The sequence below is a fragment of the Ischnura elegans genome, chromosome 8 (assembly GCF_921293095.1).
Source record: "Ischnura elegans chromosome 8, ioIscEleg1.1, whole genome shotgun sequence".
Taxonomy (NCBI): domain Eukaryota; kingdom Metazoa; phylum Arthropoda; class Insecta; order Odonata; family Coenagrionidae; genus Ischnura; species Ischnura elegans.
The window spans coordinates 41,756,384-41,782,649 of record NC_060253.1 but is presented as its reverse complement, the minus strand read 5'-3'; the positions used below and the strand labels follow the sequence as shown (position 1 = coordinate 41,782,649).

Sequence of the window (26,266 nt, the reverse complement as noted above, 5' to 3'; positions counted from 1 at the left end):
ATAAAAATGGTTATGACCATGATTTTAAAATTTATACAATTGCAAGTTTGTTGTAATCACATAAAAAAATTACTGTGAAAGGCATCTCTGGTGGGCAACCCCATAGCAAAGAAACATTCATAATTAAATCACAAAGTAGACGGATAACTACATTTTGCAGTAAATATCAGGTCTAAACCATGACGAAAATTGGTAGATTGTTATATGGGAAAGCCCACACAAAAAGTGTCAAATACAGCTAGTCTGCCCTGCCAGGCATCATACTTCAAGAGCAGGCTTTTAAGCAGGCTTAAAAGCAAGGTCACATATCCCTTCCATGAGATATTTAAACCTAACATAATACTCCATTGAGAAGGCAAAATCACCCTTACCTCGTACACACTGGTAACTTGAAGCTCGAAGAAAACTGGTAAAAAACAATATGCTGCAATTGGAGTCGCCAAAACATATGCAAAGTTTATTACCACAAACTGGGTACCGAAACTGTAATTTTCATTGCTAACACCAAGTATTGTTATAGCGGACATGAAGCTCGCCATAAGCGAAAACCCCACTGGTACTACCGCCAAATTTCTGTCACCTAACAAATATTCCTGGAAGAGCCAAGAATGTGCATTAGTTCAATAATACAATTGTAATCACACAATAATATAAAATATATTTTTGATTACCTGAGTGGTTTTCTGCTTGCCTCCGGTGAATCTGTAATACACTCCGATTGATGCCGATATTATCAGCATCAATGCAAACACAATATAGTCCACCACTTGAAAACCGGCCCGCTCCATGATCACAACAGAGAGGACTAGGTACTGGAATAAAGAGCATGAGTTTTGGTCCACTGCATTCCACACTTTATCACTCCAGAAATGAAATACTGGCGGATAGTTTGGGTCCAGGCTTTTTCCACACGGAAATAGTCACAGCAACGTAAGTAGCAAGAAATTCACACATTGCGTAACATCATGTATCAATAAAGGTTAATTTCTGATTTGAACTTCTCCTCCTCAACCCATTGGTATGCGCAAACAATTGAATACCGTTAACTGCGTTGTCTGCCGTTTCCCGTAGCTCAACTTTTCCAGGTAATCGTTTTTTGGCCGCACTATTACTTCATCTGGTGGTTATTACTCAATACCGGCAAAGAATTATCCGTAATTTATGTTTTTCTAACCACTGGCACCAAATTTCACGTAGCCATAAATATCAAAGGAGGCGCGACACCTCCCTGCGGCTCTTCAACCTCTTCAAGGTCATTATTTATGATGAATTTTGGCGCGAGTATAAACCGCGTTGGGAGATTACCTATTTAGGATATTTTTGGAAAAATCGGTGTAACAAGCAATATCGCTAATGAAAGCTAAAGAATAGGATTCGAAATTATTTAGCGTCAGGAAAGGGGGAGAAATTTAGTAGAATTGGGCCTTAACCTCCCCTAACCAATTACTAGCTTTGTTGTGGGATTGAGAAACAGCAAGGTTAAGGAGTTGCAGGAGTGTCACTGGTGGAGGGAAATGATGCCACTCAGCGCGTAATAGAAATTTTTGTATGGGGTACAGAAATAAAATAATGTAATAAATCACTTGAGGTATCAGTGAAACTGATGAGTGGTAGTGGAACGTACCGCAGATAATTGCTCACAGAAATACGAAAGTTTTTGGAAGTAGTGCTCATTGGAGCGCCTAAAGTGAGTTCCGTGGCCATTGAAAACCCAAAAAGTCTAGTGTAAAATGAGAAAATCGATGTTACAATAAGTATTTAAAATTTCTCAAAAATTGATACTACTAATTCAGACTAAAAAAATATTTTTCATAAAATAACTAGCATAACTCGCTCCTTTTTCGATGAAATTCATTTTATTGATTTCTTATGGCAAGTTTAAATGCAGAAAAAATGGAAAAAATTGTTTTAATGTATTTTTAATTTTATATTGCCATGTCTTAATGTTGGGTCCTGCCCACAGGGGGCGACAATGTGGAATCTTAATATGAACGGTGGAGTGAATAAACTCACCAGCGCAGATAATGGTGGATGAAGTATGAGCACGTTTTTAAGTAGAGCTATTTTCATATCCCATTTACTATGGTATTAATGTCCTGCACGTATTCTTTAGCTACATAATCATTCATGTAAGAAACTAAATAATTATAATTATATATTCATAAAATTGTAGGGGTGCGCTTACTAGTACTTATGGAACCGACGCGAAACATACTGAATACGTCTGTGGCGGTGACTGAATTGTGTGTTTCAGAGGACAAAATTATATTTTAAGTTATTACTTGATTATTAATGGTATTTATATCAAGACTTCGTCCGTACTAAATGGTATACTTTATATAATGATCAACGGTTTCTTTTATGCAGTTATCTCCAAAAAAATACTAAATAGACCAAATTGCAACGGCACTTTCTGCACCATGAAAGTGGTCATCCCTTCTTAAATTCACTCATTGAACGAGAAAAAAAAGGGATTCGTTAATAGCACTTAGACCTGATTTATTTGCTATAGATACCTTATTTCGTCGTTTTTCTTTATGTAGCCACTTCAAATTGGGATGGTGGCCAACAGCTGGGTTCATAGTAGCTATAAAATGTATTATATTGCTGCACGTGAATAGGATAGTATATGGAAGTGACTAATGGTCAGGAATGATGGAAGGAAGATATACATAGATCAAAACGCACACCCCTTAACAACTGTGATTTGCAAAGGATTTAGGCATTTGCCCTAAGAGCTTTGCTAGCAAAGGTTTATTACTCGTAATAGAGACAACAATTGTGGATTCACGGCGCTCCAGCGCATTCTATATTGCACGCCATAAATTCACGTGATGTTGATTTATCATTTGAAGGGACAAAGTTTTTCGCGTTGTGTCTCAAGGGACGTTTTACGCCACGAAAGAAATATTTTGTTTCAGGAAAAATTACGCTGTAAAATAACCCGGGTGTTTAAATAAAAACTGACAAGAGAGACCTAATAATTATAAAAATATCGCCTAGAGTGTGTTTTTAACTCGAATGACGAGTGCTACTAATAGGCTTGTTAATGGCGGAGTACCTATTCAATGAATTATGTAACTCAAGAGTAGTAGCAATGTTATCGTCAACTGATCGATCGATCAACACGCATATGTGTACTGTTAATGCATAGTGATTCCTTCAAAGAAGAGCTTACAATGATCTAAATGGTTTCGCCGCAAACATAAAGATAATTATGTGACTGACTTCTGCTGCTGATGTGTTGATAGTCACACCTAGCTCTTCCTTCGCGGGAATTTAATTATTTCGTAAAAAATGAGAATGATTCATTTGTTAAAAATGTTATATCCCCCGGTAAGGAACAAGTATGGACATTACGATCTAATAATTAAGGCATGCAGTCCTATTTGGTGGCAATAATCATTGTCATCTAATTTTTCTGATAGATCCGCGTAAATTAAGTGAGCCAGGGGTCTTCCGTGCAAGTTGGTGTCATTACAATCTACACTAATTTCTTCAATATTTTTTTTACCATAATCGAGGAAGCCAACAGATACGCATCTGATGATTTCGAAGTCGACATAACCCTTTCAAGGATTTCTTCAGCTTTCTTTGTTTGTCGATATCTGGGAAATTTTCCACAAGGCCACACAATAAAAAATGCCTGAAAATCAAGACAGTTTTCTCGAAATTTCAAAACAATACTTTTACAGCCGTAAGTCATTTGATCTTCTATGCTTTTGCCTCAAATCAAATCCTTGATTTTGACTGCATAAATTATTCCAATATATATCTTATTGCATCCGGGTGAGTAAGGATGCGCGAAAATCGTTAAAAAGTATACTCACGATAGCTTTAATTACATGTTAATTAAGAGTATTTTAGCAGTAACGGTTGTTCAGAATGTCATATTTTTGCGGGGTGAACATTTTCCTTAGTCTTGGATAGCCGTTGTAAAGATTTACATCGTGCATCTCCATTAAGCGTTATTGTTCATTATTATCTGTTATCGATTACTGTAAAACGCAAATAATACTGAAAATCATGACGGAGAAGTTGAAACAAAAGTCATTGTGGAAAAAGATTGCGCGAAACGATAATTTTTCCGCCATCATTGGAGGTATCGCTCTGAATAGACGGAGAAAATGATCATAGATGCATGCCCCAGTCGACTGGTCTTTTTTTGTGACGTATCCAATTACCGCAAAACCCACTTCCGTCCTTTAGGAAATAGGATTATCTGTAGCAGGGGCGCAGCTAAGAATTAAGGCAAGGGGGGATTTTAGGCGCAACTAATGCTTGGGGGTGTGGGGGTATTGCATAACCACCAAGGTAAGCAGGAGTTGCGGGGGCCCTCCTCCAGAAAATTTTTAAGAATAATGGCTCAAAATGGCGAGTTTTACGTCTTTCTGAGGGATATTTGATTAATCCGAACACTACCTTATAAGTAATACTTATCCAATTAAGTGAAATGGATTAAACTTGAAAATTTCTCTGAGCACTGGGGGGGGGGGGGGGGTGTTTATCCCTCCAAACCCCCCCTCGCTGCGCCACTTATGTTTAGGATTATCAAAAAAATGTCTTCCTCCCTGCCTATTGTCTAGCCTTAATTTATATACTGTGAAACCCACTTCCAACTGACTGACTGACCGATTCATACGAATGTTTGGGGTGAACGAGACGAGATACAACAAAAAGTTATAGAATCAACCCCCTCCAAAATCGTCTGAATACTTAGGATAAATTTTCGGAGCGGTATATTTTCTATCTATTACCGTGTTGAAAACTGTCTCTATGCCTGCTCTTTTTTCGGACACTTGAGGGTAAAAAAAATCGATTTTTCAAAATTGTAAGTTTTCGAATCTAAACCACTTGATACGCCTAAGTCTAAGGAGATACCAATTTCCAGACTGATCGGAGCAGTTTTAATTTTGGCCAAATCGTGCGATTTCATTATTTCTTGAATTATTTTATCAAAAACCGAGTAAGATACGGTGTTGCGTTGTAGGGTACAACGAAAATTTTAAGTACTGGCAAAGTGAACAGACCGCAGACCTGGTAAATTTTTCTCAATGGTGCAACTTACGCCATAAATCCTCCGGGCCTGAGGCAGTATACATATCGGAAGTGAGAACGAATTATTCAGGGAACATTTAAGGACTAGGCATTGCGAACAATCGATTCAATCTGAGAGCCGGGCGGAGGTTTTCAAAGGCGTAGGAGGCCTGGGGTAAGACGAGAGGGGTTGGGAAAGGTCAGGATCGACATCACGCACAATGGGGAGAAGACATATGTTTGTCTGGGGGAGAAATGCCTGACGTTTGGGTCGGGAGCGCCGTTCAATTAGGTCAAGTACGAGGATTTATCATTGTGCTGAGGGCAGGAGGGGAATCTATAAATAGACGTCGGGAGGGATTTGTGGTAATTTGACTATTATATTGAGAATCACATTTAGATCACGGGCATCCCAAGCAACTAGAAATTTACAGCGGAAAATTCAGCAACCCTTTAAGGGCATAGCCAGGATTATAACTAGAGGGGGGGAAAGCCATGGTCTAGGAGGGGGGCAAGCCAAGTTGTGACATTTTACCCTGGAAAAGGTGAATGAAACCAACATTTTAAGAAAATTATAACAGCGCTTTATTAGTTTATAAGATTATTTCCTTGAAGAAATAGTTTTATTTTGTTTACATATCTTATACTAATGCATATCATTTTTCGTGTGCTTAAAGAAATTTTTTCGAATACTTTCGTTTCAATTCAGTACTGATTTTGCTTAAAGACTTTTGCGATTTTTGCTTCTAGGGTGGGGGGGGGGGGAGACCCTGCCCCTTACTGGGTACGCCCATGCACAAGACTACCATGTCCAGGAATCCTATCTAAATGAAAAACCCAACAAGCGGTGAAATAGACCTCCTTATAAATCTATCTTATTGCTTATCTAACATTCAGTGGACTGATAATATAGGATCAATTCTTTATCCGCCGAATTTTGATTATTTTACTCTCTAAAGACTCCTGAGAGAGGGGTCAAATTGATGCAATATGAAGCAATCACATTATTTTACAACCTCGGATATTGTTTGAATGGATCTCAGGGCTACTGTCAATACATTCTATTTGTAATATTCGATTCTTCTCTTTCAATGTCAGATAAAAGAGCACTACTTCTCAATTCTATACTTAAGCGCAAAGAAACTGGCTTTCCGCACACAGTTTTCGTGGGAGGCTAAGGCAGAACCCTAGCAATCGGAAAAAATAATTGATCTATCGGTTGATCAAGAAAATCTATAACATGACACAGCAAGTGCATCTTAAAAAACTAGGAGTAAATTATACACACACTTCTTTGAAAGAAATTGATTAGAACATTTGCATCGCCTTCACTCGTGATGAGGAGTTTTCATTCGCCAGATATGAAACACAAACTTGCCAGAAAGATGAATTTTAATCATTCGATATAACGCAATGTGTGGCGACAATTGAAGTAGAGAAATACCGAGAATAGGATTAGAGAGAGGAACGGGCAAGTACTCTACAGGAAAGCAACCATTTGACTAACAATAATTTTACCATAATGTTTTGTGCGACATTCGTATTTGATGTCTCGAGAGGACTACTTGCGGCGGTGTATGCTATCTCCGACTCTAGATGATGCTGTTAACATAACTTTCTGAATTCGCAATTTGAGATTTATATAACAGTGAGTTGTTGACATGTCTATACAAAAGTCTTTTAAAAAAATTTTTGGAATGAATGCATTTATACGAATCCACGCAAAAATCCTAAACGTATCCTCTAGTCACTTTCGTCCCATAATTACTAAAAATTCTGAAAAGTATTTCCTATTTTTGCGATGAAATACTTTAATTGATTCAAATTCCCCTCTGTACAGGCACGTACCTAGCAATTAATTTCAGGGGTGAGGGGTTTAATAACGGCCAACCATCCTCTCTAACCATCCCCATTCACTGCTTTATTGAAAAAAATACGCAAGCATGTTGAAATATGCATTCATAACTAAAAAAGTGTTTGTAAGAATCATTATACAAGAAATAATCCAACTGTGCACTTAGTTGGTCGCCCACACTATTTTCGGTAGGTGAAGTTGAGAAAATTTCGGGGGGTGCTTATGCCCTTTTAGCAGCCTTCCTGGCTACGTGTGTCTAGTCTATCTATATTGACATGAAGTTCTTCGCATTTCTTTTGTTCTTCTCTTACGAATTCAGAGTGCACTCACTCCGCATGTTTATCTACCACTCAGAGCACCTGCCTAAGTCATTATATGCTGGAAATTATTATTTCGTGCCGTCTCACGCATGTTTGAGGGACGATTGATAAGATAACTCGACATTCATTTTCGTCACATTTGACACCGGAAAGCCCATCGTGATGTAAGCAAGAGGTTACGAGAAACATAGTTTTTCCTCAATTAAGCCACGACTATTTAAGTAGAGGAGTCTCTACTGGGCCCATAATATTGAGCGTTAAGGGCAAAACGCGCCCCCGTGCCCCACCCCCTAAATCCGCCTATGGCGGTAAGGGAGACAATTTTAGCAAAAAAGATTTTTTTGTCCTTGAAAATGGCGTCAAAATTTTGAGTTTAATTAAACGAGAGCTTTGAGCGAGTAGTAAAAATACGATTGCGCTATCTCACGTGTTTTTGAGAATACTTGTTTCAGACAATTATAATCGCACATTTTCGTCCAACCTTAATTACTCAATGTACTTAAAAATCCAGAGTATTGAGCATTATGCACTAAAGGCTGGATACCCAATAAAGACCGTTTTTATGGTAACTGCAAAGTGCATAAAAATGTTTGCGCTGTCATGACTCAGTAACTAAGGCTTTGCGACCCCTCAGTAACTAAGGCGATATTCATGGACTAAAAAAACCTTACAATTGTCTCCCCTACCACCTCCTGAAGTGTTGCAGTTCCTCCTAAAGCACCCTGCATTGTTAATATTGAGAATAAATGGATCGATCTCATCTCATCGCCGTACTGCGGATATTTATGAAAACTGATTAATATGCGCATAATGTGGCACATAAATCAAGCTTCAACCGGAAGGACTGGGGTCTCCTCTACGTAGTGTCCTTGAATTGTTTAGTTCCCGCAACATAACTTTCCTTTTCAAAGGATTTATGGGTGACGTCAAGAGTATAAAGCACTGAAATTGAGGACATAGTATACAAACATTAAGAGGGCGCATCCCTTTTTCTCTCTCAGGTGGTCATCTTTTCTCTTTTGGTGAAGTATTTCTCCTTAAAATATTTTGATTACATGTACTCTATACTCAAAAATGGGATAACACTTTGGGGGCCAGAAAGTGGACGAGAAAAAACATTCGGATTATATAAAAGGTGCACACGTTTATTTACAAGAAAATAATGGGTAGGATCATGATGGCCCATACAAAAAATTGAAAATGTCGACATTGAATACATTGTATATTTTTGAAAAAATTAAATATGTTGTTGAGAACAAAAACTTATTTAAGAAGAGGATGTCTGTTTGTCTGTCCGCTATGCGTTTCCATACCGCTGCACGGATTGTGAACAAAGTTAGTACGTAGGTGCATCTCATTCTCCCAAACGCCTTAGTGCTACTTTCGGTTGCGTCCCACGCATCCTTTGCGTCGTTTTATCATGACTGCTTGTTACGTCACGTCATACATCATCTGTGGTTGTGCATCCTTCCGGGTAGGCATACCTCTTGACGCGATCAAAGAGTGAACCTAAAAAAATCCGCTTTGACCACCAAAGCCAAGTTACAAGTTTCCCACTTATCTGGGTACTATCCTTCCCGAGCAACGCAAAGGGTAACCTGTTAGCTCTCAATAAAATCGAACATGGTCATGACACAAGGAGAAAGCACTTATGCAATATATCAATGAACTGATTGAAAGATGTTGAAAGCTGCCCCTATCATATGGGAGAAAAAATCCACAACTGTATGATGAGAAAACTCAATAAAAATAACGTACATGGTACGTACATAGAACATTATTAAAAATAAATTCTATTTTGATTGAAAAAAATTATTACATTGGGAATGATTTTCTGGATGAGTACTGTTTATGTAATCTACGTATGTTTCAATTACTATTTTTAATTCAAGTCTTTCTTATTTTACTTATATTTTACTTTTTTATGCGAGACGTAGCATAGACAATTCACATGTAGCTGTACATGATGGTATGAATACAAGCGTAGTGTGCCAATAAATTATTATTATTAAAATTACGCCATCATCTTGAAATTTTCAGAGTAAGTGCCTGTTGCTCAAATATAAAAAAATGAACCTGATAGAGAAATGAGATAAAACTTTCAAATTTGTGGCACATGCCAAAATTAACCAGGAGCTACTCTAAGTACCTAATCTATCTAAGATCTAATCTAAGTACCTGAAAATCCAAAAATATAGCATAAGATTTAGGTGTGCAATCAGTTACCTAATAGACCGATCAAGCGGAAGGTATATATACGTCTTCTTAAATTATATCAACGACTGAGCAATCGTAATGGACTAGGAAGAGAAAGATCCTCGGAAAAATAACATTGGGCGATAAGAGTTAACCATTGTAGATCACTTTTAAGCTCTCTTAAAGACGAAATCAACTAATAAAAGTGATTCTCATAATAGTAAAGATTGAATTTCTTCCTGTAGAGTTAATATTTTCGTTTTCGTACGCAGTTTGTGACTGTTAACTTTAAGCTAAAAATGTGAAACTTTTCTATTACAAAATTGAGAAATAACAAAAAGAAAGGCTCAGTTTGAGAAATTTAATGGGCACGACCAGGGTTTTAATAGATAAAATGCCTGGCAATAGCTTGGATCATCATATCGGGTGAGTGCTTCTCCCTAATTTCAGCAAGGATTCTTTCACCACTCGACTACCGACCTGTAACTGCTTACCAGAATGCAGGTGTAACTGCCGTGAAAAGTGTTACAACCCTAGAGAATCCTCCAATGATCCATAAACCTAAGTCTCCAGATACTCTTCGCGAATGCCTTCGATCCAATCTCCGATTCATGTGGTGACACGGTAAAACAGCTATCCGTTCAAACATTAAATGAAAGTACATATTGCAACTAAAGATTGAATTTTATTCTCCCCAGAGACGTACAAACGGTGAGCGGTATAAGAGGCGCATACCCCCAGGCTCATCTATACTCAAGAGAAGACGATAAATTTTAACGTTTAAGCTGCATATCTCTAGCCGCTAGAGCCATCTCAGTACTTTTTATACATCTGCTAGTGGAATCGTATTTTATTCAAATTTTAAATGTAACACTGTTTTAAAAATAAATAGCATGAGGTTTGCTAATTAAACAGTACTCAAACTACTCATACATAAATCTTGCCCTTTCTCACCAGAAAATATATTACATACACGGTGCTGATTCAGGTCAAGTTAATATTTTTCCCTGTGAAATTTGCACTTCCTGAAACCTTACGGATGGCTGCGAAAAGGTTTAATGCTGGCAACAATGCTGGCAATGCTGGCAAGCGGCTAATTAAAAAAATATTTAAGAGAAGAAGAGAAGAAATAACCGTAACATTCTTCGTCAAAGAAATTGTATCTATCAATTATACAAAATTGGGAGACAGCCACCTCTTAATAAATTGAAAGGCATCGGGAAAAACCATAAGAAAATCCTTAGAGATGCGAGGTAAAGGGGGAAAGTAACGAGAAGCCTCCACAGATGTCGTATTTGGCCACAAGTTTCCACGCAAGACACCACCATCAATCACAGAATATTTGGTCTTGTCATGATGGCTTGCACCGAAGTCAATCACCGAACAGAATGCCTGTGGAATCTTGCCATGAGTTTCTCTTCCTGAATAAGGCAATGACTCACCTTTAAAAAGGAGCCCGCTCCAGTTGCGTCAGCAGCAATCAGATTTCTTGTATATTTATTGAATTTAAATCCCTCCTAACAGTTGCTTGAACCAGTAATGATATAGCGCCGTCGTCGATGGCAACAACACGGATTACTTGTAAACGTGATAGTCAACGCTCAGTCAATTAACCTGTTAATAATAATAAAGAAAATAGGGGAGGATCTAAAACTATAGAAATAATACCTCCCTGCGCGCGATTTCAATCCTTGCTCGTGCGAATTATTATCCGGAACTACTTAGCTCAAGATGTCACTGGACTGGAGAAGAAGCTACAAAATTGTTTAGCACAATCGTTTCGATGCTCAACCAGTCACTACGACGGTGCGCGCCTAAACAGGTGTCTCAGTCTCCGAATGGCGGTCTCTTATGAGGGAGGCTCCGTCACATTCCTTCCCCTCCGCCTCTGGCGCCGGAGGAGACGCCGCGGCGTCTTTCGGCGATTCCTTCTACTAAATGCGACGACAATAGTGAGTTCTGCCGGTGTCACCTACGGAGATGAAGAGGGGGGAGGGTGATTTCAAAGAACATTTAACAAAAAGGGTTGGACCGAATCCATTAGACAAAAAGGGTGGGAGAGAATTCCATGCATGCAGGATAGCGCGCCGGTTCCCCTTCTTCTGCTCGCCCTAGTCGGAAAGTATTTTTTTTCTTAATGCCCTTTTACACGGGGCACGTACTTACACAATCTGATGTGTGTACGAAGGCGCAGTGAAAATTACGTCGTGTAAAGCGGTGAATTGCTAGAACACAAGCGAGAATGCGTGGACGTGAGGTGGCAAAATAGCCCCTGTTCTAATTTCGTTCATGCATTCGCTCAATTCCACGCCATTTTAGAAATTAATGCTGTTCAAACCTGCGCAATTCCGTGCTCCGTGTAAAATGGCCTCTATGCGTGCAATTGCGCGAATATGCTAAATTAGAGCAGGAGCTATTTTGCCGCCTCACATCCATCCATTCTCGCATGCATTTTAGCAATTCACAGCTTTACACGACGCAATTTTGACTGCGCCTTCATACTCACGTCATTAAACGCATCAGGGCTCAGGGGAGCCCTTCAAGGATACAACACACCGGGGCCGGGAACCAAGCTACTCACTCACGTCACACTGTGAAATTAAGTGTCCTGTATAGAACGGCCTAGAGGGACTGCTAAAAGGCTCTAACATGATTTTAGCGAGTAATTTCAGTAAGTGGCTAATCGATATCCTCACCATTATTGCATCTCGTATGCCTCAGATGATAATTCTTACAGCCCTTCACTGGAATATTTGCAACGATGGATAAGTACATACCTCAAATGATGAGTTCAAAACAGAAGCCTTAGATCATCAATAGGAATAAAGGCAGTGATAGAGATTCATGGCAATTTTGTTGCTATTTGAGAATGAACCTCTTCTCATCGCTGAAATTTATTACATAATATGAGTGCGGCGATATAAAAAGCTTGACAAATACCAACGATGCGACGGCGTAAGTGGCGAAATAATTTATTCAAACATAATTTTTTTGTATTTCCAAAAGGTGTGAAGCTGCAATAAGTGGGGACTACTATTTCCATTCATGAGTATTGATCAAATTATCTTTTCCGATAAAAACCCTATCGCTATCGCCCTTTCCTTTGTTTGTTGGATACAAAATCTCATTTGATATCTAATAACATTTGATTTGATAAGAATATTTGAACCGCATATTCTAGATGCATGGACACTTAATAAATATTTTTTTCATTATGAATGAAAAAACAAACTGGCGATTTATTAAATAATGATGTTTCTGTGCTGACAGTGAAATTTTGGAACATGAGTTTGATAAAAGATGATTTTTTTACTTGCGAAAGAGATTTTTCCTTCATTCTTATACAATATACTTTATGTAGTGGCTACGTGACCCACTGTATCGTGAAAATATTACAAATCATGTAGCAACGGGCGAGCGCGCTCCGAATTTCGCAGTAAAAGTCTGCTACAAATCCACAATTTAATTCCAAAGCGAATATTTAAGAAAATTACGCGAATTTAATTTGCTTCCAGTATGTTTCCTGTGATACGGTATTTTCGATGACGCGGCCTTGTTACGTCTGCACGTAGTATGTCGGGTTATCGGGATCGCACCGTCCCTTGAAGAAGAGCGGGAGATAGGCAAGCATTATTATTCAATGCCAAGAATATGGAGTGCATTGTTTCCCTGATGAATCCTAAATGAACTACTCTCGATACAGAATAACTGCTCGCAGCTTGCCGTGAATGACATTCTTTAGTCAGGCCACTACATCCGGTAACTTCCTGGCGGCGCGGCGGAAGCGGTAGTGGGGTCACAATGACACCGCACAGGGAAAAACGCGTGACCCAGTTCTTTTTTTTAATTGATCGTAAAACTAGTCAGCAGAATCATTTCATGATGATTCCTCTAATTGAAATCGTCAGTGTATACTAATAGGTCCCGAAGGCCGTCGTCTAAATGAATTTATAAATTCATAACAACGTCTTGATTATAATATGGTTATCGCTTTAATTAAAATATTATCTTGGGCGCTTTTTTTTGTCTTCATCTCGCGAAAATATTAGACTTATTATCATAAACCCTTGGGCATCTCACGAGAATCATTAGGATAAATAAATAGGGCCCGGAGGCCGTCATCTAATACATGTACTAGTTTATTTCAGCGTATTGATCATGTTATGGCTACCGAGAGCCATTATAGGAGTTGTTTTTGCCTTTACCGAGGGAAAAATCGTTATTTGATTATTATATACTCTTGCCGAGGGTAAAAGTAATAACAGGATAGATAAACAGCGTATTTACCACTGCGTTAAATAATCAGTAATACTTTACGATACTCATTAATTAAGTGAAATTAATTGAATAAGCTGCACCTAGCGATTAATTTTAAGGCAATATTTGCTAGTAATTTCTTTTCTCGAAAAGTTAACCCTTTTACTGCCAGCCAATTTCAGGTGGGACGTACGAAGACTGCTAAGACTATTTTCCGGAATTAGCAACATTTCACATTTAAAAATTTTTCAGCTACTTAATTTTATTCAATACGTCTAAATTTTTTTCCAATCCTCAAGATGTAAATATATCTTATAATCATAGGTAGATGATGGGGGTTTGCATTAATTGCAGCCGTTGATAAGGCCACAATCACGAAAAAAAGTGAAATAATTCGGGCCGATAAATCGGCCTCTGGCAGTTTTCGCTCAACCAGCGAGGGCCGATACATCAGCCTGGTGGCAGTATAAGGGTTAATTTCATTTCGATGCTACTTCTTTACTTTCATGATAGCCATGACCTGCCATACTTGACGTTCGCTTAGGTACCTACGTAAATTTTCTACGATCCAAGTGAGTGGGCAGAAAAATGTTGGGGGATCGTAGAACTTCATTCGTCGGGAGATGGGTAGGATTCACTTAGAGAGGAATCACTTAAAGCTCTATCTTACGAAAAAATCCGGGGGGGGGGGGGGGAGGAAGGGAGAGAAATTGACTTCTATGGTCTAGCCCTACCCACTTGCTTCGGGAGACCATGGAACATATCGATGGCTAAGTTCTGACAACACGTATCTCAAAAATAGCAACTTGTTGGTAGAGCAAAAAAACGATTAATATTTTTGATTGTACGCTGAAATTAAAAAACCAAACTCAAACTGGCCGAATTTGAGATACGTGTTGTAGAACTTAGCCATCGATATATTGTATTGCGATTTCGACGAAATGTACCTACCTATTATTCAATATTTATTTCTGAAATAATAGATTTTTTATCAATGATATGGATCCTTCGAGAATATAAAAATCAATTTCCAAGTGGTGGAAAATTCTCCTTTTTAAAAAGTTTATGAGCAATTTTAACGAGTGTTCACATTACCTGATACCTAAGTTACATCAAAAATAGTTAAGAATGGTATATTGGTCATGATGTTCCGCGTTTGAATGGACTAACTCGGGTAAATAACTATACAGTCGAAAAATTACTAATTGCAGTGGTCAATAAGAATAGTAAGAGAATTTTAAAATATATTAAATCTGAAAGTTCATCTATTTTCTTGGAATTCATCATAGCAATAACAAGAATTTATTTAGATCGAATACATAACCCTATCTGATTGATAGTTTTATGGAAAATGTCAGATTACATCTGTATAGTAAATTTCGAGGATATTCTGAGGAGCGGAAATGAGCGCAGGATTGTGAATGAAATCCTGAAAGCAAAGAAAACGATATAGAGCATACTTTCAAACACGATTACTAGGTAATAACTGCACAAGATTACCAGTTCGGAACCAGAAAAAATTTCGGCGGAGTGCATTTGGAGGGAGGGGGTAGACTTCAAACACCACCTCGGAAACGCATCGGAGGAGGGTTTGAAGCCTCGGATCCTACTCTACAAAAATAAGGTCTGGAAGGAGTAATACAATATGGTAAAAACAAGAGGCAAAAATAATTGCGCGTTGTTATAAAATGATTTCATAGGAAGATTCCCTGGGAATAAATCAAATTAAAAACCAAGGGAGAAGTGCTGAGGAAAAAACATGAAGGTATAGCTCTAATGGGAAATATGAAGTTAATGAGAGGCTTAACTTGGGCGTCTAGGTACTGGAATTGGATGGCCTAATTACGGCAGTCGTCGGTGGAAGGCTTTATCGAGAAAAATACAGAGGAACACTTGAGGTAAGGTATGTGTGACACAATGTAAGTGATAAATCGCATTAAGAATAAATACATGTGCGCGAAGAACTGAAAGCACACGAATAGACATATACTACAAATTAATACTACAACTACAAATTAATATTCTATAATATCTATATAGAAGATAAAAAATGAGAAATCTTTTATGGTAAAAACCCAATCATAATTATAAGAATTTAAAACCTAGGAGTACATTTTGCATCCAATAACATTTCACCATTAAAATTAATTATTACAAAAATAAAAAATAATCTCATCGAATGCTGTGACAATAAAAATACTGTCATATTTATATACTTACTCTGCATAATGCAACCCATTTTGATTGAAAAAGAAACTCTAAAAAAGTATATTAGAAGGAATATTACTCAATCAGAGAAAGAAGAATGTAAAATAACTATAAAGAAATTGCTTGGTACCGCTTATTCAAAAACATATAATTGATAACTGGCTATCATATAAGATTAACAATGATAAAGTGAAGCATGTGAAATGCTATGCAGCTGCTAAAAAGTTAAGCAAATATTTAAAACCCCGCCTTGGACGAGGTCTATGTTGAGTTAAGGCTTGTTGTTATATAAGATACCCTCGTATTGCTCCGGGATTCACCATCAATGCGTAGCGATAGCGTTACATAATGGTAGAGGATGGCAGCTTACTCCAATCTTTCAGGCAATGACTTGTCTCATGTTTAATAACCCGTGTTGTATGCGGAAGTCGTCCAAGTTTTCTTGCGCGCGACCCTGACAGTGACCCGAAGTATATTATACTTGTATCAATTACAAAGTGGGAGTAGCCGCCTCCAGTCTGGCAGCTGATAGATATCAAACAGACGCAGTCATAAATTGATTCGTCCTCAAGTCTTGGTTTAGATTATTATTAACTGGATTCAACGATCAGCGAAGGCTTTTTAATAACCAGCGAATAGTGTACTACTATAAGGAGCATACTTCCCACTCAATCGGTCTTTTTCGGTAAAGGCCGCTTATTACTGCTGCCATCATCCTGATATTTCTAGGGAATATAAAGTACACCCTGATCAATGTATGCATGTACAGTAGAACCTCGTTTATCCGGATTGACTTGGACCGGATATGATCCGGGTAAACGGAAATTCGCATTAATCGGGAGCAACAGGAATATAAATAAAAACAATAAGTACTGTGCGGTAATAGAAAAAATTTCCATTTACTTATCATGATATCGACCATAAGCATAACTTAATACACAACGTACTACATACAAAGTAGAAATTTATTTAGTTTTTCTTTAAAAAGAAATCGTCTATCTTCTCTCGTTTTCATTTAGTTGGTATGAAACAGAATCACCAGGCATTTACTGAACGTACACATTTTCACATTTCAATCTAATTGTAAATATTGCAAGTACTATTTTTGTTTATTTTTACAATGCAAATGTAATCTTATACGGTACTTCTGTGGAATATTGGCCTAGATGTTTGATCCCAATAGACCGCAGATGGGGATGGATCCCCCCTTACCTTCCCTTCACCCTCCAAAATAAGAAAAATATAGAAAATAATAGTACTGTAATCTTAACCATGCGCATGTAGTGATACTCCGCCATACATTATTCGTATATATTCAAAATGAGTTTTACTGTAAAGCGTCTTTATTTAACAGAAGTTAACTTCACAGCGAGTAGAAGGGATAGGGGCCCCTTCCCTCCCGAAATGAGGATTTATATCCACAACTGTTCTAAGGTTGAAATTAACTTGAACCCCTTATAGCTGGGTCAATGAATGCGGCCCTAGGCAAATGAGCCTTCGGATGCCACCAAAGGTCGCGCTTATTCAAATGATGTGATCAGCTTTTACTCCGGCAAAATACTTTCGCTGTCGCTGGTTCTCGTAAGTATGGTGGAATGTAAGCGGTCGAATTGCCTAAGTTCCTAGATGCTTAGGTGTCCATCCAGAGGGAAGGGGAATTTTTTAATGGAGGCCCGAAACCCGCAAAGGTCTGCTGTGTAGGGTATCTCGAGTACAGATCACACACTGCGGCGAATACGAGGTGTATTCAGAAAGTAGCAGGAACTAAATTTTTTAATTTCTCGCTAGTTTGGAGAGTCCGATTGCCAATTGTATTATTATGTGATATACATACCCCTAAAGAATGATAAAAATTTCAGCTGTATTTATGCTTATAGCTAAGGTTAGACGTGTTTTTATGAGCTCGGCTATTTTCGGATCACACAACTGATTTTACGTGAATTTTTGGCCAAAAACAATGCTATGAGATGTCTCAGTCTCCTTATTCGCCAGACATGGCTCCTTATTGGCGTGGCTTATTTCTATTTCCAAAAATAAAGAGAACCTTGAATAGATGTCGTTTTACAAGCATAGAGGACGTTAATAGTAATCGCTGACAGAGCTTCAGGCTATCCTAAAGCTTGAGTTTGAGAAGTGCTTCGAGGATTGGAAAAAGCGCTGGTACAAGTGTATAATGTCTAAATTGGACTATTTTGAAGACGACTAAATTAATGTAGAATGATAAATATCTTTTGTGGAAAAACTAAAATTCCTGTAATTTTCTGAAAACACCTCGTATATCTCGCGGAACCACCTGTCGATTAACTAACTACACCGGCTCGGAGTCACCTACCGTTGCAACACAGGTTCAAATACCGGGGATATCACCACTTGCTTAGCGTATAATGAGTGTTCATTAAGCTCATGGGGCTTGAGGTCCCAGAACGAGTACCGTAAGGTAACCTTCAATAAAGAACGATAGGTAGCAAATTGAATACTTCTTGGCAAGCAAAATAATTTACAGCAGATAAAAAAATACTTTCCACAATGAATCCATCAATCCCAAGTTTTTTCCTCACGCAGTTATGCATTCTCTACATCTCTCGAGTAATCTATTCGCCACCAAATATTCTATATTTATCGCGCGGAACATTATTTTCCCGATGCATACACCTAATCAGGGGATTCGAGTATTGTTTTTCGGTACACACCTATTATTATAATCTCACGATTGTAGAGGGCCTCATAAAGGGATACCTGAGTTTTTTTCGGTATAAACTTATTCTTATAAACTCACGATTGTCTTTATTAGGACTCCCATAAAACTACCCCGGTTAGAATTTTTCCTAATTCCTCCGGTTTCCTATGATCACGGTTCGTCGTTTTAACATAAGGTTCTTCACCTTATACTAAAACAACGTCATCGAATAATTTATCTCATCTTCAACGTCGTCCACCAGAAAAAAGAAACGCACAAATACATTTAATTCAACGCGCTACCTTTAAAATATTTCCTCGCGAGTACCTGCATCTCGGGAAAATGAAACTGTGCAATTTACCGGTTTCCTACGGACTGTGGGAGCGAGAGCTGTCATGCCCATCTGGCGACTGCATGACCGCTTTTTATTTTTGTTTATGTACTGATTAAGGCGGTACTCACCTGTTACGGATGGAGTATTTTTTTCCGATAAGGAGGCGTAGGAGAGAAAGCACTGCATGCGTCCGCACGGTCTCGGCTGTGGACACCGACTGAGCCAAGGAGGCGCGCTCCATACCGCTGGAGTGGCGATGATTTTTTTTCCTCATAGCTTTTTCGAGCCAGGCATCGCTCAGCTTCCGGCAATAGTGCTTGGAATTGAAGCGTGAGACATCTTGCGGTTATGCTGCCTACTATAATGCCCCATGGTAAACGGCACTACATATCCAGGGGCGTATTTTGATCCTCCTTACAGGGACGGGAGCTCTTAGCTTCGACTCTACAAGCGCCCCTGATAGTAACGATGTAGTAAGAGGGATGCATTGCTGAAAGGATGAGTGTAAGAAATCGTTGTTTTCGCGTAAAACAAGTTTCGTGTTAACAAATAAACTAGTATAGTATAAATAATTAAAATTAATTAATATAATGATAAATACGAAACTGCACTATGGTTCCAGATCTCATAGAAACTATAAAATTAGAGGAGATACTCAGACAAATAGACAGATAAAAATATTTGTTTTTTTTTTTTGCGAAAGATAAAATGATTTAAGTATTTCCGAGCAGTCTTCGAATCTGCGTAATGAACATTTGAAGTGTAAATGATTCCTCTATTAAAAGCTGTGATAATGGCAAACGGTGCATAAATCATGGCTGGAGGTATTTTTTATGTGGACAGGAACCTAAATATTTTCATTTTCTTTTACTCCTTCGCAAGTGTGCGCTGATGGTTTCCTTAGCGGTCCATCAAAACTAATACTTGTGAAAGATGCAAGTAATTTACTTAAACAGAGAGGTATGGAAATTTCGAAGGGGACACAATTGAAAATAAATCAGCTGAAGGATTTATTACATTCTAACGTGAGATTAGGAAGGCTACTAACATATAGCGAACAGTACTGCTTTAAAAATTTCAGATAATCTGATTTCAATCCTGATCCAGCTAACATGATCAGCCTGATTTTTCATTACTTTCCCCACTTATTTATTTATCATTTAATTCGAAATCATTTTATTAGGAAATTTTTTTTGGTCTCATAACTAGTTATCAGGCAATGATCATCCAATGAGATCGCTTCCTGATTAAAAACCGATGATAAATGTGGTATCACACATCAGTGATCGAAATTGTGATAAATTTACTTCATTTAATAAGCTAATTTGACATTTAATTGGATAATGGGCTGCTGAGAAAACTTACATGGGGCCTGGCTCAGATAGGAATCGATCTGATTTAGTCCAGAATTAATCTGGATAAAAGTAGGCCTGATCTAATCCCAATCAAGTCTGATCTGGTTATCATCAGACCTGATTTATTTATGAGCACATCTAGCATCCTAATGTCGGGCATAATTTATTTCTGATCCTCTGCAACCTATTCACCATCAGGACTACTGATTTCGTCAGTGGAACCCGGGTAGACCTAAACCTCCACATACCTACCCCAAGCCCATACCAACCGGTACCTAAATTCCTCCCTGATTATAGTATCCAAATTTTGGAATTCATTTCCACTCCCCCTAATAAATTGCTCCTCCACCCAGGAATCTTTTACGGGGAAATTATACGAACACTCACAACCGTAGTTATTTTGTTTTGAAATGTAAGAATCTTTGTGTTGATTGATTTGTTTTTTGTTTGAATGATGAAGGATTTGGTGCTTTCCCGGCGAATCTTGTTGATGAAGTCTGCATTTTGTTTAAATATATGTGTTCAATTACTCTTGTTTCTTGTTATTTGTATGTATTTTTTTTGTTCTTATGTGTTTCCCACAGCATTAATAAACCATTTATTCAGCATATAATATTATTGCTACTGATGCCGTCATCTCAAAGATAATTTCTCTTTGAAGAAAATCTTAATTTAACAAGCTTTGAGCTCATGTTAACACTCCGAAGTGAATTTGGACCATGATCATATACTCTAACATTTCCTGGGTTCAAATTCTTAGCCACAACCATTTACCTCATCATGCAGCTTTCCTCATTACATGATTTGCTCGCGTTCGGCTAATGGCATCTTGCCAGTATATTTTCGCCGAAATTGCGAGTTGTGCAAATTCTGGGAAATCCCCTTTCATCTCTGACCGTTGAGTGCTACTATAATTTTCCGGAGGAGCGGTACTAAGGCAGAATAGGGTACTAAGGCAGAATAAGAATATGAATCCAAAATACCGCATTATTTTTGGGGAAACAACACCAAAGAACTTATCTGCACTCGCCTAAATCCACCATTACTCTTCTTTTAATAAAGTTACGTATACCTTTCGTCTCTACTAAACTACCAGCTTGAGCTGCATTTTCCGTATAACAGGAACACTAGATGGCTAATTAAATGGATATCCTTTATAAGTATTATTATAAGAATTATTCCAGTCTTCCTTCAACCTTCAATCTTCAATCAACCATCAGAATCTCTACATCAAGAGTCGGTAACATTTTCTTACATGAGGACTGAACCTTTTAATGTCCATGTCTACAAGATAAAAAATATCTACTTGAAATTTTACTTGATATTTCCATAATTGAAGAATAAAATTAATAAAATAAAATTACGTGTAAAAATACAAGCATTATAGTTAAGTAAAAGAAAGCTACCTTAAACAGGGTCAAATATATAGATACCAAAGGAAGAAATTTTCTGCAAAAAATCATTGAATCCAGTGAAATTACTTTAATGTTTTTTTTCCTCCAAAAATTTCTCCACACAAATTGAAATCTGGTATCAATAAAAAGATATGTCAATACGAATTAATAGCGTTAAATACAAATATTATTCGGCGGAACAAAACGTGTATTTTCACCCGTTCGAGAACATCGCAAAATCTGTTCAACGGTCAATGATTTCACTTTGTTGGCGGCTACCAATCTATCGAAAGTCGTTCTTTCCTCGTCCAGCGGCCTCCAACCGGTCTTCTGCGAGCCTTGAAGGTGGGGAAACGTCTTGGAATAAGCTTCGCACAGCGCTTAATCAAAGATTACGGATAACTTTCGCCTCTCCAAGGACATCAAGGGATAGCAAAAGAGAATGATTTTTTACACTCATGGGTGTCGGGCAATGCCCTCAAAGAGTCCACATCAATGTTAGCATGCAAGCCTAACAAATTATACAGAAAGCGATCACAGCAGGTTAACTAGACCAATTATGAACGGTTATAATAGGTCAATTTTATCTTCACTTCGTGCATTAAGCTTGCAATATAAGTAATTTTACGGGCCTTCAATACTTTTTAGGATTATAAGAAAAATGTCTTCCTCCCCTGCTATTGTCTAGACTTAATTTATATACTATGAAACCCCTTTCCGCCCACTGACTGATTGACTGATTCATGCAAGTGTTTGGGGTGAAAGAGGCGAGACAGTGGCGCAGCAAGGGGGGATTTAGGGGATAAACCCCCCTCAGAACTCAGAGAAATTTTAAAATTTAATCCATTTTACTTAATTGAATAAATATTACTTAAAGAATAGTGTAAGGATTAATAAAATATCCTTTAGAAAGCCGTAAAACTCACCATTTTGAACAATTTATCTTAAAAATTTTCTGGAGGAAGGCACCCGTCTTACATACCCCAAGTATTAGTTGCTCCAAACCCCCCTAGCCCTAATTCCTAGCTGCGCGCCTGAGGTGATAAACGACAAAATGTCTTATAATTGCCCCCCCTCTAGAATCGTATGAAACCCTAGGAAAAATTGAGCATCTCCTTCGATTTTAGAATCCACATTTGTGGAACTATTACGCGTTTATGTCTCAGTTTCACGAATTTCGTATCAAAAAGAGCAAATCAATATCTACAAGGATTATCGAAATCCTGCAGGTTTATTTATTTTTCAACAATATCTCAGAAAAAGTATATCGGTGAACACAATCCCCTAGGGTCTGGCGGCTGTTTAGGTTTTTTGCATTATTGTCACTATTTAGACACGGCAAAAACTTGGAGGCTTAAGGATTATGATGAACATAGCAATGTGTATAAGCCGACGTTTCGAGAGACGACTTGTCTCCCATCTCCAAGGTCGTTTTACTCTTTGGAAGTCCAATTTCACGCACACAGAAGAATAATGTGAAATTGGACTTCAATAGAGTAACACGGCCTTGAGGATGGGAGACAAGTCGTCTCTCCAAACGTCGGCTTCTACGAAATAATTAACCTGGATGAGAACCCGGGAAGAATTCATTAATAGTATTCACCAGGAGAAATGAAAATCGTTTATAAAAATATGGTTTGCGCGGTGATAGGTGAAGTGAAGTGGGCCTTTTATGGCCGGCTTTTCATATCACGCGTTTCAACGAGTAACTCGTCATTATCCGCAAAATACTGTTATTTGATCTGTTCAGACCATTTTTTATCAGTCAGCAGGAGAACATACTGTCTTCTCTTTCGGGGAACCTTGAAAAAAGCAGCAAACCGAGAAATTTAAGGTCTGAGAACCAACCGAGAATTTCCTTTTCCCTTCGTAGGAAGAAAAGACAGCGCCCGGTCATTGATTTCCAGCAAGATTGAGGCCATAAGTTAGGTGGAAGGATGCTGTGTTGGTGCGTATTTGTCAGGCGCGAGATCGTTTAAGGAATCGCTTGACGTGTCTGGGTCAATAAATGGCATGCCCACGACAGAATAAAGAAAATAAAACAGAGAAGATGACCCAAAAATTTGCAATTTCACCGAAAATATGTAACGAAGATATCCATTATATTCCTGTATACTTTGAGAGTGGTACATCGAAATTTGTTGGGATGACGGCAAAAAAATAAATTCAGAAAAGTGTGGAATAAATTCTCATTTACCGAGAACTGGGGAATTTGCCAGTATTATTGAAAAAGGTAAAATAAAGTTCGGATCAGAAGATCGCACTCGTAAATGGTCGGCGGTTCGATTTCCTTATGATGGCTCCCTTTTGGGTGCTATTGGAGTATTTTAACTTTATCCTCAAAAAGTAAATCACACGATCGCCAAATTTTAATTCATACTGGCTGTATGTTTATACCATTTAGGACACATAGCCATACTACATACAATACTGTATATATTTTCACGCCGAAAATTCACCCACAAAAAATGATAATATTAAAGGTAAATGCTGTTGTAAATTGTAAAAGTAAGAATTTTAAAGGTTAAATAATCACTTAATAAGCAATATTGTGGCTAAAGTATTTAGATAATACAATGTTACCTGCTTGTTGAACAGGTCACATGCGTCCTACAGATTGCCTATCCATGCAGTTCATACGCTGCTATATTCTCCGTTGGTAACTTCCGATTGATTAAATTTATCCCTTTCAATGGCAATTAGCCATGAATAAATGATTATTCAAATCTGATCAATGCGTGCCATTTTATCAGATGATGAAACTATGCTCGAAACATAACATATAGTTATACAATGCGTTTGTTAGGTCATTCCACCAAATTTCGCATCATTTTACAAATTTCACACGATATGCAATTATCTGTTTCAAAGATCGAAATAAAGTCGCTTAACAATCTGCTTGACTTACAAGCAGTGGCGCCGACTCCATGGGGCCTGAGGGGGCCCGAGCCCCCTCAAAGATTCGTTTGGGGGGGCGGAGCCCCCTCAATATTTCAAGAAAATAATTAAGTTATATTATGATTTGTGAAATCACAAAAATATATTGGTAATTTTTATTTCCCATGTTTGACGATAGTTACCTTTTAAAATAAATTCAACAATGTGTTAAAACAAATAATTATAAGGTGAAGCAGGTTGACTGAATTAGGTGGTGTGAATCATGATAGTGTTTCGGTGCTGCGACACACTTTGAATTTAACCTCTTCCTGGGGCAAGACCTCGGATATGGGCCCCCCAATATTTTTTATAAGTCGGCGCCCCTGCTTACAAGTCTTATACCGAAATGGCGAGGGAAATTCAATGTGAGAAAGAGGATAGGCCTTAATCCTAGCTACCATAATCTGTAGAGTTTTGTTAAGTGAAATAACAAAATCCAGCATGTCAGTTTCAAGGCATTTTATGAATAAAACTATAGCGGGTTCTAGCATGTCATAGCAGCTTTGATATATATTGATGCCAATACAGATGATTTGAAGCAATAAATCAGGTGCGTTTCTGGCAGATGAGGAAGATATAAACGTCAAACAAAATCGGTGGAAGGTTTAATTGGCATATTTGTATAAGAAAATAAAAGAGTAAAATATTTGAAACAGGTTTATTTTCTTCATTTTCTCATTGTGATATACAGAGGAATAATCTTCACTTATCGCATGGAAATAATGAATTTCTTTATGCCGTTTACACAGCTGACTCATATAGTTAGTTAGAAGAGATAAACTGTCCAATGCAGTGTCCATAGCTCTCCCCATATCCTGAAAATGACGATGATTTTAAATGCCTACCTATTCTGTGATATAATGTACTTACGTGGAGCTCAAATGTTCTGTGACAGTTCCACATTTATTTACCAATGAAACTAATATCAGCACTCCTAAAACTATGACTGATATATTAATGATTTTCTAGAAGGTTAGATTAAGTTAAAGTTTAAATATTTGATACTCGAGGTATTTTTTAGTTACAAAAATAATAATACATATGAAACTGATAGTAGGTCCAGTGATTTTAAATTACTCATAATAAAGAGATAGAGTGTTAAATTGTACGAAATTTGGCTTTAGGTGCTATAATTTACGGACGAAATATGGACGAAATTATAACCTCATAAATCAGATAACAATTATTTTGGCATGAATCTCCGGCAGATTCATTAAATTATCTCTACTTCCCTAATTTTGCAGCTAAACCTAGCCTGTGCGCTAAGGTGTGAATCACCTGACCCGTGATAGAGAGGTATTTTTAGTTACAAAAATAATAATACATATGAAACTGATAGTAGGTCCTATGATTTTAAATAACTCATAATAAGGAAGTGCAGGAATCAAAATATTTACTATCTAAAATTATACACATTAATTGATTATTGATTAAATATATTATTGGAAGCGTTTTGGTCAGCTGGGTTAAGCATTTGGCTTAGTGCAGGAGGGTTCCTTGTTTTAACCTGAACTTACGACCCCTTCTAACATCCTTACGACTTTCTGCTCCATGGTTAATCTTCTTTGACCTGGGAGAAACAGACACTTCGAACCTGAATCATTGAATTAAAGTGTATGCTGCACCATGCACAGGCCAAAAAATTGAAATAAAATGGAAATAAGAAGGCGCCACGAGTTGAAAAAGCTTCAGACAA

At 37.8% G+C, this 26,266-nt stretch overlaps 1 protein-coding gene across 3 annotated transcripts in view; it reads right to left on the bottom strand.

Annotated features, from left to right (window-relative positions):
- Positions 1 to 19,088, bottom strand: part of LOC124163370 (putative sodium-dependent multivitamin transporter) — a 46,005-nt gene extending 26,917 nt beyond the window's left edge. For 2 of the 3 annotated variants that reach the window (XR_006865760.1, XM_046540242.1), the window contains exons 1-2: positions 672 to 1,125; positions 372 to 593 (exon numbers count right to left, since the gene is read on the bottom strand). Coding sequence is in view for 2 of the 3 variants with exons in the window: in XM_046540242.1 (XP_046396198.1) it covers positions 372 to 593; positions 672 to 788 (339 nt within the window). In the remaining variant the exon portion in view is untranslated. Of the gene's footprint in view, positions 1 to 371; positions 594 to 671; positions 1,126 to 19,012 lie in introns of those variants that run through there. The other variant, XM_046540244.1, reaches the window with a different exon arrangement.
- Between the last annotated feature and the right edge of the window lie 7,178 nt (positions 19,089 to 26,266).